Genomic DNA, 16,787 nt, shown 5'->3' on the forward strand with positions numbered 1-16,787 from the left:
CAATGTTTATTTCTACTTTGACTAATACGGACTCCAAATTCAAAATTTTCCAAATTTACAGGAAATATGAATATCAAATAAAGTCATGTAAATGTCATCTAATCCTTGCAGAACTTTCAGATAACTACAACAGGTATTGCCAAGCATTATATAATTCAGTTACAGTCCACCACAACATACAAAGACCACAGAGAATTCTACTATACACAATTTACTCACCTCCTGTACAGCTTAGACTGCCCATAGGTAACTATAATTAGAGGAAGCCGATACGTTGTCAGCACAAGAATAACCTAGTAGAGGGGAAAGGAATATTTATACTTTTAACTTTTTTTAAAAATGCAAGCAAATCTATTTTTTTCCCCCATGTAGTAATAAATAATTGCAACATTTAATGAAAATCAATGGCAATTTCTAGTTTGGGGTGCGGCAGATTCAGATTTCAGTGGGTATTTCCCAGGCCTCCCTTTTCATCTACCTTCTCTTGATGCTCTTCCCTGTGACTTCTATTCCCTGCAAACTGATTTCTGTATGATGATGCCTGGTCAAATCTGCTACTTTCTGTTTACCACTCTGATGTCTGTCTGAACATGACTTTTACGGATCGGTGAGTGTTGCTTTTTCATATCCTATAAGCCAGAATATCATAGTAATGGTCCACCGAACATTTGCAGCTACGGTAGATTTCTAGTGAAAACAATTTCTGATTCTGCAAGATTTCTAATTGAGGCAGTACAAATTTTTATTAATATAAATAATTCCTAAATTTCAAAAAAATACTAGTTTCAGAGTCTGCACAGTTGAAGAAAAGTGTATGCTAAATGTGCTGCAATCTGGGACAGCACGTTCTAATTCACGCAGCCTCTTTATCGTATGATCTAAAGAATTCCCAACTAATGAAGAGAACAACCCACAAAAACAATAAACCAGTGAACATACTGCACACACATACAGTATTTTATTATAGATGTGCAATAAAATAACATTTACAGATGACATAAGCCTAGAAAAAGAGAGCGCCATCGCAGTAAATGTAGCAGTCCCAAAGTACACCATACGTCTACTTCTCCAGGAGGTAGATAGGAAATGCATAATGGGGCTGTACCATACGCTGACTTGTTACCCCAATTTTGGCATGTACCCTACCCTGCTGTATTGTATTAATTAGTTTGTACTCCCATAATTATCCCCTTCATCCATCAGAGGACTGACCACTGAAACCCCCAATAATCCTGAGAATGGGACCCTAAATCCAGAGAGCTGGGCTCTACGGAGCTCTGTCTTGAATGGAGCGGAGTTACGCATTCTGCTCTATTCAATGCCTATGAGACTGCTGGAGAAAGGAAACTACAGTGCTCGACTATTTCCAACAGTCCTATTAGCAAGGACTGGAGCAAAGTTAGGGCAAGAGCAACTTTTCTTCATTCAAAACAGTGCTCTGAGCCAGCTTCTCATGATCCACAGCCTTGTCCTACAGGCTGCCGAGGGTCCCAGAGACCAAAATCTCCAGCAATCAGTGAGTTTGGTCCCTATCCTATAGCTAGAGGATACATTTTGAATCTGGGAATATTCCTTTATGGAATACAGGAAGGAGAGTTTGGGAAAAGGAAAGACCTCCAGACATGCTCATCCTGTGCCCAGGCAAGTGTCCACCTTGCTCCTTAGCTACAATCCAGTATCATCTCATGTGTGTGCTCATGCACAATATAGGAAGATCAGATTGTAAATCCAATTGGAAACCAATACATGAAAGTAAATCTATATAAGCGCTAAATAAAAAAAATATATATATATTAAGCTTCAGTTACTTACGCCTGTTTCATCTCCAACCCAGACCAAAGACAGCTCACCACTTGGATCAAACGTTCCCTGGATCATGAAAGAAAAGGATATAGCTTAATATAAGAAATAATTGGAATTCCAGAGACCAAAATTTGAATCATTCACTGAAAACTTATACAAGTGGCGTATTTTTTTTGCAAATTTAATTCTCCCCTGGTCAGTTTGCACTGGGGGCTCTTCTTTCTCTCACTATATAGTAAACACACAGCATAGGAGACACTGCCCCTCCCTGCATGTTGCCTTGTCTGCTCTACTGCCCATCTATGCTCTGATACAATACAATTGATGTGATCCGCCAAAAGACGTTGTCCACCATCTTTAAATTGATGACCTATCCTTAGGATAGGTCATCAATGTGTGATTGACCAGGGTCCGACACCTGGCACCTCCGCCGATTAGCTGTGGTGTCAGTGGCAGCCAGCCGGGAGTACTCACTTGCTGAACTGCTCCATCTACTTGTAGTGGCCGCCGCAGGGTACTACACATGCATCTCCTATTCAGATCAATAGGAGGCAGATATACAGTACCCTGCGGCAGCCGCTACAAGTAGACAGAGCAACTCGGGAAGTGAGTACTCCCGGCCACCGTTGACACCGATAACAGCTGATCGGTGGGGTTGCCGGGTGTAGGACCCCGGCCGATCAGACATTGACGTCCTACCCTAAAGATTGTAAAAGTAGCGGACAACCACTTTAAAGCCGCTCAATATCAATGGGCTTGTTCAAGAGTCTAATGGGTATTAGACTATCCCCCGATAGGTGAAGTCGGAGGAAATAAGGATTCGGCACATCCAATTACAGATTAATCGACCCCTTTGTTCTGGACTAGATAAGGGGCCACCAAAGCGGTCTGGCAGCGGCTACCTCGCAGAGAACACAGGAGGAGTCGAGAGAGCTAGCTACCAGATAATGTCATGTACAACCACTCCCTCCTCTTTACTAGTATAACTACCATGGGAATAAGAGGGGAGAGAGCATCTATGCAAGAATCAGCAGCACAACCTGCCATGTGAAGGGGTTATACAAAATCTAAAAACAACATGGTAAGATTTTTTTTTAATTTATTTATTTTTTTAATAACGAATATGTTGAAAGCAGGGCTGTGGAGTCGGAGACTCCAACTCCTAAAATATATAATAAATTGGGCACAGTAGTTCAATGCAGTTTGTGGGGAATATTTTTTTCATAAGAGTTTGGGAAAGTTATGAAATGTCCTATAAATGTCTGTCCTATTCCTGATCTAAGGGTCTAGACTTTTAGCTGAGATGAATCTGTGCTACAGTAAATTTATCACTTAAACATGAGCCATGTATGAGGGAGTTGGAGATGTGGAGTCGGTGTCATGGAAATTGAGGAGTCGGTGTTGGAGTCGGAGGTTTGGCTTACCGACTCCACAACCCTGGTTGAAAGTTGCTTTGAATTTAAGAAGCAAATAATTACCCCCTCTCTCCTCCAAAAAAAAAAAACGGAGCATACAGTGTTTATACACCTGTAAAGTCCTCACTACCATAACAGCTTTCTTGCAAAGACTTCACAGATTGAAAATCTAGTATTCTAGTTAAGTATTAGCATGGATTTTTAAAGACTCTACTTCCATGCATTGAAAAGTTGCAGAAAAATCTAGATACATTTCAAGGAACATTTCCTTGACTAAAACACTCAAACAATCATGATATATATTATACATAGTTTGGTCCAGAAATATTTGGACAGTGACACAAGTTTTGGCATTTTAGCCATTTACCAAAACATATTAAAGACAGTTCTATAATCAATATGGGCTTAAAGTGCAGACACTCGGCTTTAATTGATGGCATTCACATCCTAACTGAAGTAAGGGTTTAGGCATTTTAGTATGTAGCTGCCCCTGTTTAAAGGGACCAAAAAGTAACTGGACAATTATCTCAAAAGCTCTTTAATGGGCTGAAAGAGCTATTTCCTCATTAAACCATCATCAATTAAGTAAAAGGTCTGGCACTGATTCCAGGTTTGGCATTGGCATTTGGAAGCGGCTGCTGTGAACACACAACATAAGGTCAAAAGGAAGAGAAATAGACCATCATTCGGCTGAAAAAAATAAAAATAAATAAATCCAGAGAGAGATGGAAATGTTAGGAGTGGCCAAATCGACAGTTTGCTATCTTCTGCAATTTAAAAAAAAAAAGGGGAAGGGGCACTCTGGTGAGCTTGAGAACTCAAAAAGCCCTGGACATCTAGGTGGAGGATGATCACAGAATCCTTTCCATGGTGAAGACAAACCCCCTCACAACATCCACCCAAATGAAGAACACTCCCCAGGAAGTAGGTGTTTCAGTATCTAAGTCTACCATAAAGAGAAAACTTCATGAGAGCAAATACAGAGGGTTCACCACAATGTGCAAACCATTAATCCGCTTTAAAATAGAAAAAGCCAGATTAGACTTTTCCAAAAGAATCATCTAAAAAAAAAAGCAAGCCCAGTTCAGGAAAAGCATACTATGGACAGATGAAATGAGGATCAACCTGTACCAGAATATTGGGAAGAACAAAGTATGGAGAAGACTTGGAACGGCTCATGAGCCAAACCACACCACATTCTGTGTAAAACATTGTGGAGGCAGTGCGGTGGTGCGGGCATGCGTGGCTTCCAATGACTCTGGGTAACTAGTGTTTATTGATCATGTGACTGAAGATAGAAGAAGCCAGATGATTTGGGAAGAGTACAGGGCGATACTGCATTTGATTGAATCTGAGCAGAAAGTAAGGTTGATTGGACAGCGCTTCACAGTACAGCTAGAAATTGACCCAAAACATACTGCAAAAGCAACCCAGGTATTTAAGGCAAAGAAGTAGAATATTCTGCAATGGCCAAGTCAATCATCAAATCTCAACCCCATTAAGCAGCATTTCACATGCATAAGACAAAAAGACCCACAAACAAGCAACAAGTGAAGTCAGCTGCAGTAAAGGCCTGGCAAACCATCACAAAAGGAGGAGACAGTTTGGTGACATCCATGGCTTCCAGACTTCAGGCAAGTCATTGCCTGCAAAGGATTCTCTACAAACTATTAAAAAGAGAACATTTTATTTATTGTAAAGTTCATTTGTCCAATTACTTTTTTGAGCCCCTGAAATGAAGAGGCTTTGTAGAAAAATAGTTGCAATACCTAAACTGTTCACAGAATATTTTTGTTCAACCCTTTTAATTAAACCTGAAAGTCTCCACTTCAATTGCATCTTAATCGTTTCATTTTAAATACAAAATAGTGGCATGCAAAGTCCAAACCACAAAGATTCAGTCACTGACCAAATATTTCTAGACCCATCTGTGTATATACACAGTGAAGGAAATAAGTACTTGATCCCTTGCTGTTTTTGTACGTTTGCTACTGACAAAGACATGAACAATCTATAATTTTAGGGGCAATTTTAACATTGAGAGATAGAATATCCAAAAAAAAAAAAAAATCACATTGTATAAATTAAATAATTTTTTTGCATTTTGCAGTGAGAAATAAGTATTTGATCCCTCTGGCAAACACTTAATACTTGGTGGCAAAACCCTTGTTGGCAAATACAGCAGTCAGACGTTTTTTGTAGTGGATGATGAGGTTTGCACACATGTCAGGAGGAATTTTGGTCCACTCCTCTTTGCAGATCATCTCTAAATCATTAAGATTTTGAGGCTGTCACTTGGCAACTCAGAGCTTCAACTCCCTCCATAAGTTTTCTATGGGATTAAGGTCTGGAGACTGGCTAGGCCACTCCATGACCTTACTGTGCTTCTTTTTGAGCCACTCCTTTGTTGCCTTGGCTGTATGTTTTGGGTCATTATCTTGTTGGAAGACCCAGCCACGACCCATCTTACTGAGGGAAGGAGGTTGTTGGCCAAAACCTCGTAATGCATGACCCCATCCATCTTCCCTTCAGTACGGTGCAGTCGTCATGTCCCCTTTGCGGAAGAGCACCCCCAAAGTATAACGTTTCCCCCACCATGCTTCACGGTTGGGACGATGTTCTTAGGGTTGTACTCATCCTTCTTCCTCCAAACACGGCGAGTTGAGTTAATGCCAAAGAGCTCAATTTTTGTCTCATCTGACCACAGCACCTTCTCCCATTAACTCATAGGATCATCCAGGTGTTCATTGGCAAACTTCAGACGGGCCTGCACATGTGCCTTCTTGAGCAGGGGGAACTTGCGGGCACTGCAGGATTTTAAACCTCGACAGTCATTTTGTATTTCTTCCATTTTATTACTATTGCACCAACAGTTGTCTCCTTCTCACCCAGCGCCTTACTTATGGTTTTGTAGCCCATTCCAGCTTTGTGCAGGTCTATGATCTTGTCCCCGACATCCTTAGAAAACTCTTTGGTCTGGCCCATGTTGTAGAGGTTAGAGTCCGACTGATTAATTGAGTCTGTGGAGTAGGAGTCGGAGCCCATTTTGGTGGAGTCGGTATAAAATGGACAACCTCCTAAAATATATAATAAATTGGGTACAGTAGTTCAATGCAGTTTGTGGAGAATATTTTTTTCATAAGAATTTGGGAAAGTTATGAAATGTCCTATAAATGTCTGGCCTATTCCTGATCTAAGGGTCTAGACTTTTAGCTGAGATGAATCTGTGCTACAGTAAATTTAATCACTTAAACTTGAGCCATGTATGAGGGAGTCAGAGTCGTGGAGTCGGTGTCATGGAAATTGAGGAGTCGGAGGTTTGGCTTATACAGGTGACTATGTAAGACAGATGTCTTTAATGCAGGTAACGAGTTGATTAGGAGCGTCTAACTGGTCTGTAGGAGCCAGAACTCATAATGGTTTGTAGGGGGATCAAATACTTATTTCTCACTGCAAAATGCAAATAAATTTATCTAATTTATACAATTTGATTTTCTATCTCTCAATGTTAAAATTAACCTACCCTTAAAATTATAGACTGTTCATGTCTTTGTCAGTGGGCAAACTTACATAAACAGCAAGGGATCAAATACTTATTTCCCCCACTGTAGTTGAAACCAGAAGTCTACATACACAATATAAAGAGAGAGGGTGAGAGAGAGAGAGAGAGAAAATGTTTTAAGGCATTTTTATTACTTGCTGCAAAGTCAAAAGTTTACATACACTAAGATTACTATGCCTTTAAACAATTCTGGACTGCCCATATAATGATGTCATGTGTTTGGAAGCATCCGAGTTAATTAGAGACACACCTGGGGATGTATTTTAATGCACACCTGAAACGCACTGCTTCTTTGTGTAGCATCATGGGAAAGTAAAGACATCAGCCAAGATATCAGGAAGAGAATTGTGGACTTGCACAAGTCTGGCTCATCCTTGGGTACAATTTCAAGATACCTGAAGGTGCCTCGTTCATCTGTACAAACAATTATAAGCAAGTACAAACAAGATGAGAATGTCCAGCCATCATACCGCTCAGGAAGAAGACGGGTTCTGTGTCCCAGAGATGAACGTGCTTTGGTCCAACATGTGCATATCAACCCAAGGACAAAAGCAAAAGACCTTGTGAGGATGATGTCGGAAGCTGGTAAGATTGTGTCAATGTCCACAGTGAATCGAGTACTGTATCAACATGGGCTGGAAGGCCACTCTGCCAGAAAGAAGCCATTACTCCAAAAGAAACAAAAAGCTAGATTAATGTTTGCAAATGCACACAGGAACAAATACATGTCCTGTGGTCTGATGAAACTAAAATTGAACTTTTTGGGCATAATGACCACCGTTACGTTTGGAGGAAAAAGGGAAAAGCTTAGAAGCCTAAGAAAACCATCCCAACTGTGAAACACGTGGGTGGCAGCATCATGTTGTGGGGTTGTTTTGCTGCAGGAGGGACTTGTGCACTTCACAAAATAGATGGCATCATGAGAAAAGATTATGTGGCAATACTGAAGCAACATCTCAAGACATCAGCCAGGAAGTTAAAGCTTGGGGGGAAATGGGTCTTCCAAATGGTCAATGACCCAAAGCATACTGCCAAAATGGTAACAAAGTGGCTTAAGGATAATAAAGTCAATGTTTTGGAGTGGCCATCACAAAGCCCTGATCTCAATCCTATTAAAAATTTATGGGCAAAGCTGAAAAGGCAGGTGCGAGCAAGGCGACCTACAAACCCGAATCAGTTATACCAGTTTTGTCAGGAGGAATGGGCCCAAATTCCGACCAACTATTGTGAGAAGCTTGTGGAAGGATATCCCAAATGTTTGACCCAAGTCATTCAGTTTAAGGGCAATGGTACCAAATACTAATGAAATGTATGTAAACTTTGGACTTTGCAGTAAGTAATAAAAAATACCTTAAAAACATTCTGTAGTGTATGTAAACTTCTGGTTTCAACTGTACATACTCACACACTGTATGTAATATAAAAAACCTGGGAGTCTGAACTGAAACGTAAATTGATGTGCATGCAAAATGTAAGCATTTACATTTTGCATGCACATCAATTTAAGTTTCAGTTCGGACTCCCAGGTTTTTTCTTTGCAGTTTAGTGTATTTAAGGGTGTGGCCGCCCTTTGTCTGAGCTGAAAGGTTCATTCTGCCTCTTAGGTCTATGCTTCTACTACGGGTTCAGTCTCTCTGCCCTTATCCATATGTATGTCACTTGACAAATGGTAAGGTTTTAATATTAGAGTTAGGACTGTCCCATAAGGGTTACCGTGAAGTGGTGGATGGCTTTTACATTATTTTGATCAAAATTATGTTAACTAAATACCCTTTATTATTTATCATTATTTTTGCACTGTGCTATATATCCATTTACCTCCAGTTATTTGGGTATTTTGCTTGTTTTTGGTTTTTCACTGTATGTAATATGTATACACGCACTCTCTAGATATTATGTTTTCTAGTGCTATAAATGAGTTCATTGTGCTCATCTTCAAAAAAAACTATAAATAGGTTGTCAGTACGTTAAGGCATGCAGTTTGTGTTCACACAGGGGCAAGACCTAGATACAAGTTGCACAATAGCAGCCCATATAGTACACCCCACAATTCTTATTTTTCACCGTGTATGCAGAAATTAGTACATATGCAAGAATTGCCATAGGGGTCAGTGCTCTGGGGAAGGTCATTTGGCTTTACGCCTGTTATATGACACTTGCAGAACCAGATATGCGAGTTGCAGATCAGAACGATCTCTATGGATGATTTAAAAACAAAAGTATAATAGGCAGCTGTAAAATCTAACATTCCACCGGAGGAGGATTTCTACTGAGCTTTGACCCCTCGAGCCCTACTAAATATAATGGCAATGAGCGCATACAAGGAGAAGGACACAAGTGACACAGACCTGTATATCACCTCTGTATACAGTATACCTGGTATTAAGCAGGCTTCAGATGGCCTCTGAATTAATAAGGTGTCCATACATGTATCGTTTTGTGCAACAAGGCAAAGAACCGCACCGGTAACCGCAATCCGTAACAAAACCGTGGGCAGTTTAGCTAGGTGGCACAAACAGCTATCTACCAACATCCCCATACTCTCTTTTAAAGTCTCAAGATTCAGACAAAAAAAAATTGACATAACATCACTTAGGTTGTGTTCACACAGAGTTTTCACAATGTGGATTTTGAAGCAAATTCCACATGAAAAAAAACAACATCTTCAAACAAACACTCTTTGAATCAGCTTCCTATTCATTTCAAATGAGGTGGGTTTTTTCTCCCCACATAGAAAAAGTGGCAACATGGCAATTACTGAAGAATTCTGCTTGAAAAAACCCATGCTTCAAATGTAACTGCTGAATTAACTGAAGCTGAAAAAAGATGAAGCATGAAGTGGTTAAATGAAGTTACAAAAGATGAAACATGTACAGCAAGTTGTTTTGACATTGCTGTGCATTTGTTGATTCTGACTTTTTAGTGGCTTTTCAGGTGAAATGTGCACACCCTTGGGGTGTGTTCACACTGAGGTTTTTTCTAGATTTTGGAGCAGAAGCTCTCCAACCAAAACTCATGGTTTTTCAACTTTGAGAGTTTCTGCTCCGGAAACAAAGCAAAACAACTCACTGTGAACATACCCAGAGGCTGTGTGTACACAACATCTTTAGACATGGGCACAAGCTGGCAGTCTTTTTCCTGCAGCAGCTTGTTATGCAGCATCTGTGCCACTGGCGTCTTTTTTCCATAATTTATACTATTAACTAGCATACCTGGAGCATGGCCATAATACTTCTTTTAATCACTTCACTATTTCCGAACGCTCAAGCGGTTAAAAGAAGTAACAAAAACCTGAACATGTGCACAGCAATGTCGTTTTTCCATGGCTGTGAAGTATGGTCATTTTTTGTGCTGCTCTCTCAGATTTTTTCAGGCAGATTTCGCCTGAAAAAGACATAATGTGCACATACCCTTAGTGTGTTTTTTTATGGGGATTTTTACCTAGAAAAGTCCTTCCATGAAAACCCATGTGAACGTCCCCTAACAAATGCAGTTTTCGGTCTTCCATTTCCACTTCAAGTTTAAAGGCCTCATTGATGTGTCAGAATAAGTAGAAAAGTGTGTGGTTTGTGCCATCTAAAACTGCTGGGATCTCAGCTTATTGTGAAGTCTCAGCAGAACAAGTCAGAAGTGAAGCAACTTCTGGCGTGACTCACACAGATGCACAAAGACTTCGCTGTTCAATCTGTATCTAGACTCCGTGACTATACAAATTAAAATAGCATCCTGCGAACCTGACGATTAGCTAAAGTGTAACATGTCCTTGCTCACCTTGACGGCAGATTTCAGAAGAAAAAATAAATCAGACATAGGATTTCAGCAAGCCCAATCATTTGTCATATGAAGATTTCCCTCTCCCCATTGAGAACAAATGTGCACACTGCTTGCAAAAGAAAGAGGAAGAATTGCTGTCAGACTAATGAGCGTTTGGCTGGTATGGGTGCCTTTACTCTAAAACATGAATGTAAAACTCAAACACACAGAGGGCCAAAATTAAAAAGTTGGACAAAGTCGCGGGCCCCACATAGTCCTCCATACAGAAGACTGGGCCCCACATAGTCCTCCATACAGAAGACTGGGCCCCACATAGTCCTCCATACAGAAGACTGGGCCCCACATAGTCCTCCATACAGAAGACTGGGCCCCACATAGTCCTCCATACAGAAGACTGGGCCCCACATAGTCCTCCATACAGAAGACTGGGCCCCACATAGTCCTCCATACAGAAGACTGGGCCCCACATAGTCCTCCATACAGAAGACTGGGCCCCACATAGTCCTCCATACAGAAGACTGGGCCCCACATAGTCCTCCATACAGAAGACTGGGCCCCACATAGTCCTCCATACAGAAGACTGGGCCCCACATAGTCCTCCATACAGAAGACTGGGCCCCACATAGTCCTCCATACAGAAGACTGGGCCCCACATAGTCCTCCATACAGAAGACTGGGCCCCACATAGTCCTCCATACAGAAGACTGGGCCCCACATAGTCCTCCATACAGAAGACTGGGCCCCACATAGTCCTCCATACAGAAGACTGGGCCCCACATAGTCCTCCATAAGTTTTTGATGCACTCAAAAATCCGCAGCATGTCAATTAATTTTGCGTTTATGCATGCGGAATTGCCTTGTCAATGCAATAAAAAACGCAAGGCAATTCCGCATGTGCAAAACGCTTCTAAAAACGCGAGAAAAACGCTTGCCAAATTCCACAAGCGTTTTTCCGGGAAAGGACATGCGGAAATGAAGCAGAAATTTTCAGCTTCATTTATGCAACGTGGGCACATAGCCTTATTTAGTCAGCTAGAGAGATGTGGCTGTGTTCACACTTGTCTCTGCCCCATTCTCCTATACTCCTTTTGAGGAACATGGTCACCAAAACCGCATGCACCAGGCAGCACTGCACTCCTTTAGGCCATGTTCAGTATTACATGAGTATTTATAAGCCAAATCCAGGAGTGGGTGATAAATCCGGAAGTGGTGATGTGTTTCTATTATACTTTTCCTCTGATTGTTCCACTCCTGGTTTTGGCTTATAAATACTGAGGGAAAATACTGACCAAGTACTGAATGTGTGAACGTGGCCTTACGCTCATCCATCCCACACCACTCGCAGACAATACCATAACTATACACTCACTGGTAGTCCGATCATGGAACCTCTCTGACAGACGCAGAATGGTCACATATGGTCCTCCACCTCATGAGGTCTCCTCAATACACATTATAAAGTCCCAACAGATGGTACCTGGCCTATCTCCCCCAATGTTTCTGGGGTCACCAAGCTAAAGGAGACAAGTATCACACCCAGTGTCTTTGCCCCAAAGTGCACAGGTTGTGGATTAGAGTACATTTTATTATCCTTTCTGTGACTGATGATAACTAAGTAAAGAACCTCTGGGAGGCTTCAGGGAGTAAATGTATCCAGAATGTTCCCGAGCACGTCCACGCCCTCATTTGTATTCTTGGCAACCAAACAATGCATTGCCTCAGCCAAGAGAAAGCCAAGCCTGGACCTCTCGTAGGTGAAACACTGCACCTCCAAGAACTAAAATGCACACCCCCCCATAGACCCTATCTCCCCCTCAGGCGACCCTGTGCCCTATTGTCTTGCCCACATTATCCCTGTATCCATCACAGGATTAATGATAGGGCTCAATGGGCTCGCCGCACCCTATGGAGTGACCTCTCGGCGTGGTCTTGTGGCTGGCTACCTGGAGCCACTCCCCAATGTTCCTTTACTATACTTTATTCTACATTCTTATATAGAACCATTAATTTCTCTGAACTTTACAGACATCATCATCATCTCCTGCTTTTCTCCCCTTTTTAGACATTTATACATTAAAGGGAATCTGTCACCAAATCTAAGAGCAGCATAATGCAGAGACAGAGATCTTAATTCCAGTGATGTGTTACTTACTAGGCTGCTGGCTGTAGTTATGATAAAATCCCTGTTTTATTAGCAGATTATCTATCACTAGAGGACTAGTAAATCTGCTGCCATGTAGTCCTGCATATTCATGAGCTCTGTATACTGTAACCTAGCCCCCACCACTGATTGACAGTTTTCTGTGTGCACTGTGCATAGGCAGAAAGCTGCTGGTCAGTAGTTGGGACGAGGTTATATAGAGCTCAGGAATATGAAGGACTTTATAGCAGCAGGTTTACTAGTCCTCAAGTGATAATCCGGGATAAAACAGGGATTTTATCATAACTACAGCAAGCAGCCCAGTAAGTGACACACTGCTGGAATCAGGATCTCTGTCTCTTCATTATGCTCTGACATTGCTGGAATCAAGGTATCTGTACATTATGCTGCTCTTAGATTAGGTGGCAAACACCTGGTGAGAGACTCCCTTTAAGGATAATGGAACCAGCCTGTCTGGATACAGAGTAAGCTGAGCTACACGCTTTCTACAACGCCCATAGTCCCCGCTAGTACAGAGCAGCATAGCGCAGCCCACTTGGCTGGTTTTGTAGCCTATACAGAGACGGATATTCCCATGAATAGCGGAGATGATGATACCTCTATATGTTACACTAAAGGTGGAGCTTCCATCATATAAGCTCTCAGTACCTTCCGGGATTTTCCCATATCCTGCAGCCCACCTCAGGACCCCTGGGCTCGCCCTACATATTAATGCCAGACTTTACACCAGACTCTGCACTGGCAGAATACAAGCCCTGCAGCCAGTACTCTGCCGAGGGGTCTATCTACACAGCACGAGCGCTTTACAGAAGAGGTGGATATTGGAGCAGCACAGGGCGATTGTATGAAGAGCACACTAGGGAACGCTCAGTGTGATTGATGATGTACTAGCTGATGAGCAGAGGATCTCCAGCAATACATCTTACTTCCATCATAATATAATGCAGACGTCTATCTATATGATGTGACAGAGCTGATGGCCAATATACAGAGATACAGTGTGGCCTCATAGACCTCTAGAGGCATTATATGAGAGATCCATACCACATCGTCCCAAAATATGGTCATGTGAGCGGTGCCCAACATCATAAGGTTACAAAGTACCAATTTTTACCTGTCAGATAATATTAAAGGTTTGTTCCCATCTTAATAAATGGGTATTGTTGGATAGGGCTTGTAAATACATACAATTTTGCAGTTTATTGCTTGATAATATCTCAAGAACAGCTGAAAATTTTAAAGGGGTTGGCCGGTCTAAAACAAGTCTGCAGCCACTTAATCTCGGGAACTGCGGTCACATGACCACAAGCATGCCATATGCATATCCCGGCCAGAATCTGGTTAGACTGGTTCCGAGCTCGCACAATACACTTTCATGGAGCGTGCCGGAAACAGTCTATTCGTTTTAAACTGGGACTACCCCTTTAACAATTTTCTTTTGTTTACAACTCATTGCCTTGGAAACTGACCACAGCTGCTAAACAATGGAACATGTGCAGTGCTTACAAGTACTTTTCTACTGAGCTTGTAAGCACAGTTTGGAAGCTGGCCAGGATTGCTGGAGCGTGCTGGTGCCATCCAATCGCTGCCAACTTCAGCACAGTGCTTACAAGCTATGTGGTAGTGGTGGTCGGTCTCGAAGGCAACGAGCTGTAAATAAAACTGTTAGGCCTCATTCACATGTCAGTATTTTTATTCCAAAAACAGGAATGTCTCCAAAACACAGGACAGGTGTCAATCTTTCAATTATAGTTCTGCTCGATAAGTTCCAGTCCTGGCTTTAGCATACAAATACTGATGTGTGAATGAGGCCTACAAAAGGGTTAGCTTTACTCACCCTGCCCAGGTCCAGAGAAGTCCTCACCGCTGCTTCTGGTGTCCGTTATTGTTTGCTGCATTGATGCCACGTTTCATCTACTGGCTGCAGCGCCGAGGTCACATAAAAAGCACTGCAGCCAGTAGTAGGTGACACGTGACATCAGCGCTGCAGACAATAACCAACACCCGGAACAGCGGCGAGGACTCATCTCCAGACCCGGACATTTTGTTTGTTTTCCACAAACGGCAGGGATTGCTCGTTTTTTCAAAACTAGGAAACTCCTTTGATACAAGAACGGCTGAAAATTTTTACAACGCAGTAAATGTCAAAAGTGCACGAAGATGGGGAGAAGCCTGTAAGGAGGCGTAGTGATGACTAAATAATCGGGGTCACCACCATGTCTCCTGATCATAGGAGGGGTGTGAAGGTCACCGCCGACCGGACACAATCCACATCACAAATAGGGGCAGCAGCGACTTCAGGACTCTCCATGGTCCCTACACTGGGAATTGCCCACCCTGGGTGGCAGAGACTAGAGGTAACCAGGAAGGACATAGAGTAAGTAGTCACTGACAGATGCCGATGTGCAGATTATATATATATTATATATATATATATATATATATATATATATATATATATATATACACATACATACATACATACATACATACATACATACACACACACACACACACACACACACACACACACACACACACACACACACACACACACACTGCCCCCTGCAATGACATTCCTGTGCCATTGGTGCCCTCACATGTGGCACTCTGCAGATAAACTTCCCAGCCTGCTCCCCGCCAGTGCCCTCTGCTGCCTTACCAGGTGCGTCTCGTTTCGGAGGATTTCCTGGACGGCCATGGGCTGGCGGCAGGTCCCATCGGTGCTCGGCGACGTGTCGGGCACTGCACTCCTTCGCACCCGGGAGAGCCATGGCGCATCTCGCCGCCAGACTATAGCGCGGCCATCCAGCTGAGCAGACTGCAGCAGAGCCCGCGCTGACCACACAGAGAATAGAAACAAAAGCGCTCGCAGCCCCGTCCCTGCAAGGAAAGCCATCACTAGGCGAGCTATCCTGAGCCGCAGCCAGCACACTGACAGGTACACCACGGCTGGCTACTGATTGGTTCAAGAAGACGTCACTCCTCCTGCGCCTGTAATTCTATTGGTCAAAAATCTAACAGCGCCCTGCTGCGCTCCGCCCACAGTCAACATTCTGGCTAAGCAGGTGTCAAGCTCGGACGTTCGCCTCTGATTGGTCATTTCATGAGTGGTCACTTGTGATTGGTCGGCTTGGCAAGGACAATATTTATGTGCAGCTCACGTGTGAAGTCTGAGGCGCCGCCCACATCTGGTGTCAGGTAAAGTCTCTCTTCCGTGAGGAACTTTAACCCTTTGGGCGCTGGGGCGGGTTAGATTTTATTCATTTCATTTCTCATTCTCCATTCATAGACATATTACTTTTATATATTTTTTTAGTTTTTTTTTTTAATATGGGACGAATTTAATTTTTTAATACAATATGTTAAAAACTTGAAAAAAAATTGTGGGTTGAAATAAGAAACAAAAACCATTCAGCTATTGTTGCTATTGCTTTGTTATGTATCATTTCAGATTTTACTGCTTTGACTAAATAGAAAAAAATGTAGAAAATATTGAAAATATTTGTTCCATGTTTCCATATTCTCAGCCCTGTGACTTTATTATTTTTCCGTTGATGGAGATGTGTGCGGATTTGGCATTTTTGGTGCTATTGTGGGGATCGTGCAGCTTTTTGATACAGCAATTACCATACACAATAAACAAAGTGATATTTTAATACCAAATAAGTCTGTTTTATTGTTTACATTTTTTTATATAACAACTGGGAAAAAAGAGAATTTAAACTTTGATTTGTCCATATTTCTATATCTATATATATAGATATAGATATATATCTCTATATATATATATATATATATATATATATATATATACTAGCTATTGAACCCGTTCTATGCCCGGGTGGCAAGCATTTTTATTGGCATATGCTGCCCCCATCCTGCGCCTCCATCCTCTTTTGTGCTGCCCCCATTCTGCGCCCCCATCTAGAGGCCGGGGTAAGAGTGTGGCAACGGAGTACACGCGTGCCCATAACACGCTGTCCGGCGCCATTTTGATGCAAATGTGTCTTCAGTAAAATGGTGCAGGACAGCACGCTATGCACATGTGCCGTTTCCAACGCCGCACTCT

At 42.2% G+C, this 16,787-nt stretch overlaps 1 protein-coding gene across 1 annotated transcript in view; it reads right to left on the reverse strand.

Annotated features, from left to right (window-relative positions):
- The window catches only part of SORT1 (sortilin 1), a 56,058-nt gene extending 40,362 nt beyond the window's left edge, over positions 1-15,696 (reverse strand). Inside the window, exons 1-3 of the mRNA XM_073666807.1 lie at positions 15,378-15,696; positions 1,813-1,869; positions 220-293 (exon numbers count right to left, since the gene is read on the reverse strand). Coding sequence (XP_073522908.1) covers positions 220-293; positions 1,813-1,869; positions 15,378-15,614 — 368 coding nt within the window. The 5' untranslated portion in view covers positions 15,615-15,696. The remainder of the gene's footprint in view (positions 1-219; positions 294-1,812; positions 1,870-15,377) is intronic.
- Between the last annotated feature and the right edge of the window lie 1,091 nt (positions 15,697-16,787).

Source organism: Phyllobates terribilis, unplaced genomic scaffold (assembly GCF_046119375.1).
Source record: "Phyllobates terribilis strain yellow unplaced genomic scaffold, ASM4611937v1 Scaffold_2__4_contigs__length_985480577, whole genome shotgun sequence".
NCBI lineage: Eukaryota > Metazoa > Chordata > Amphibia > Anura > Dendrobatidae > Phyllobates > Phyllobates terribilis.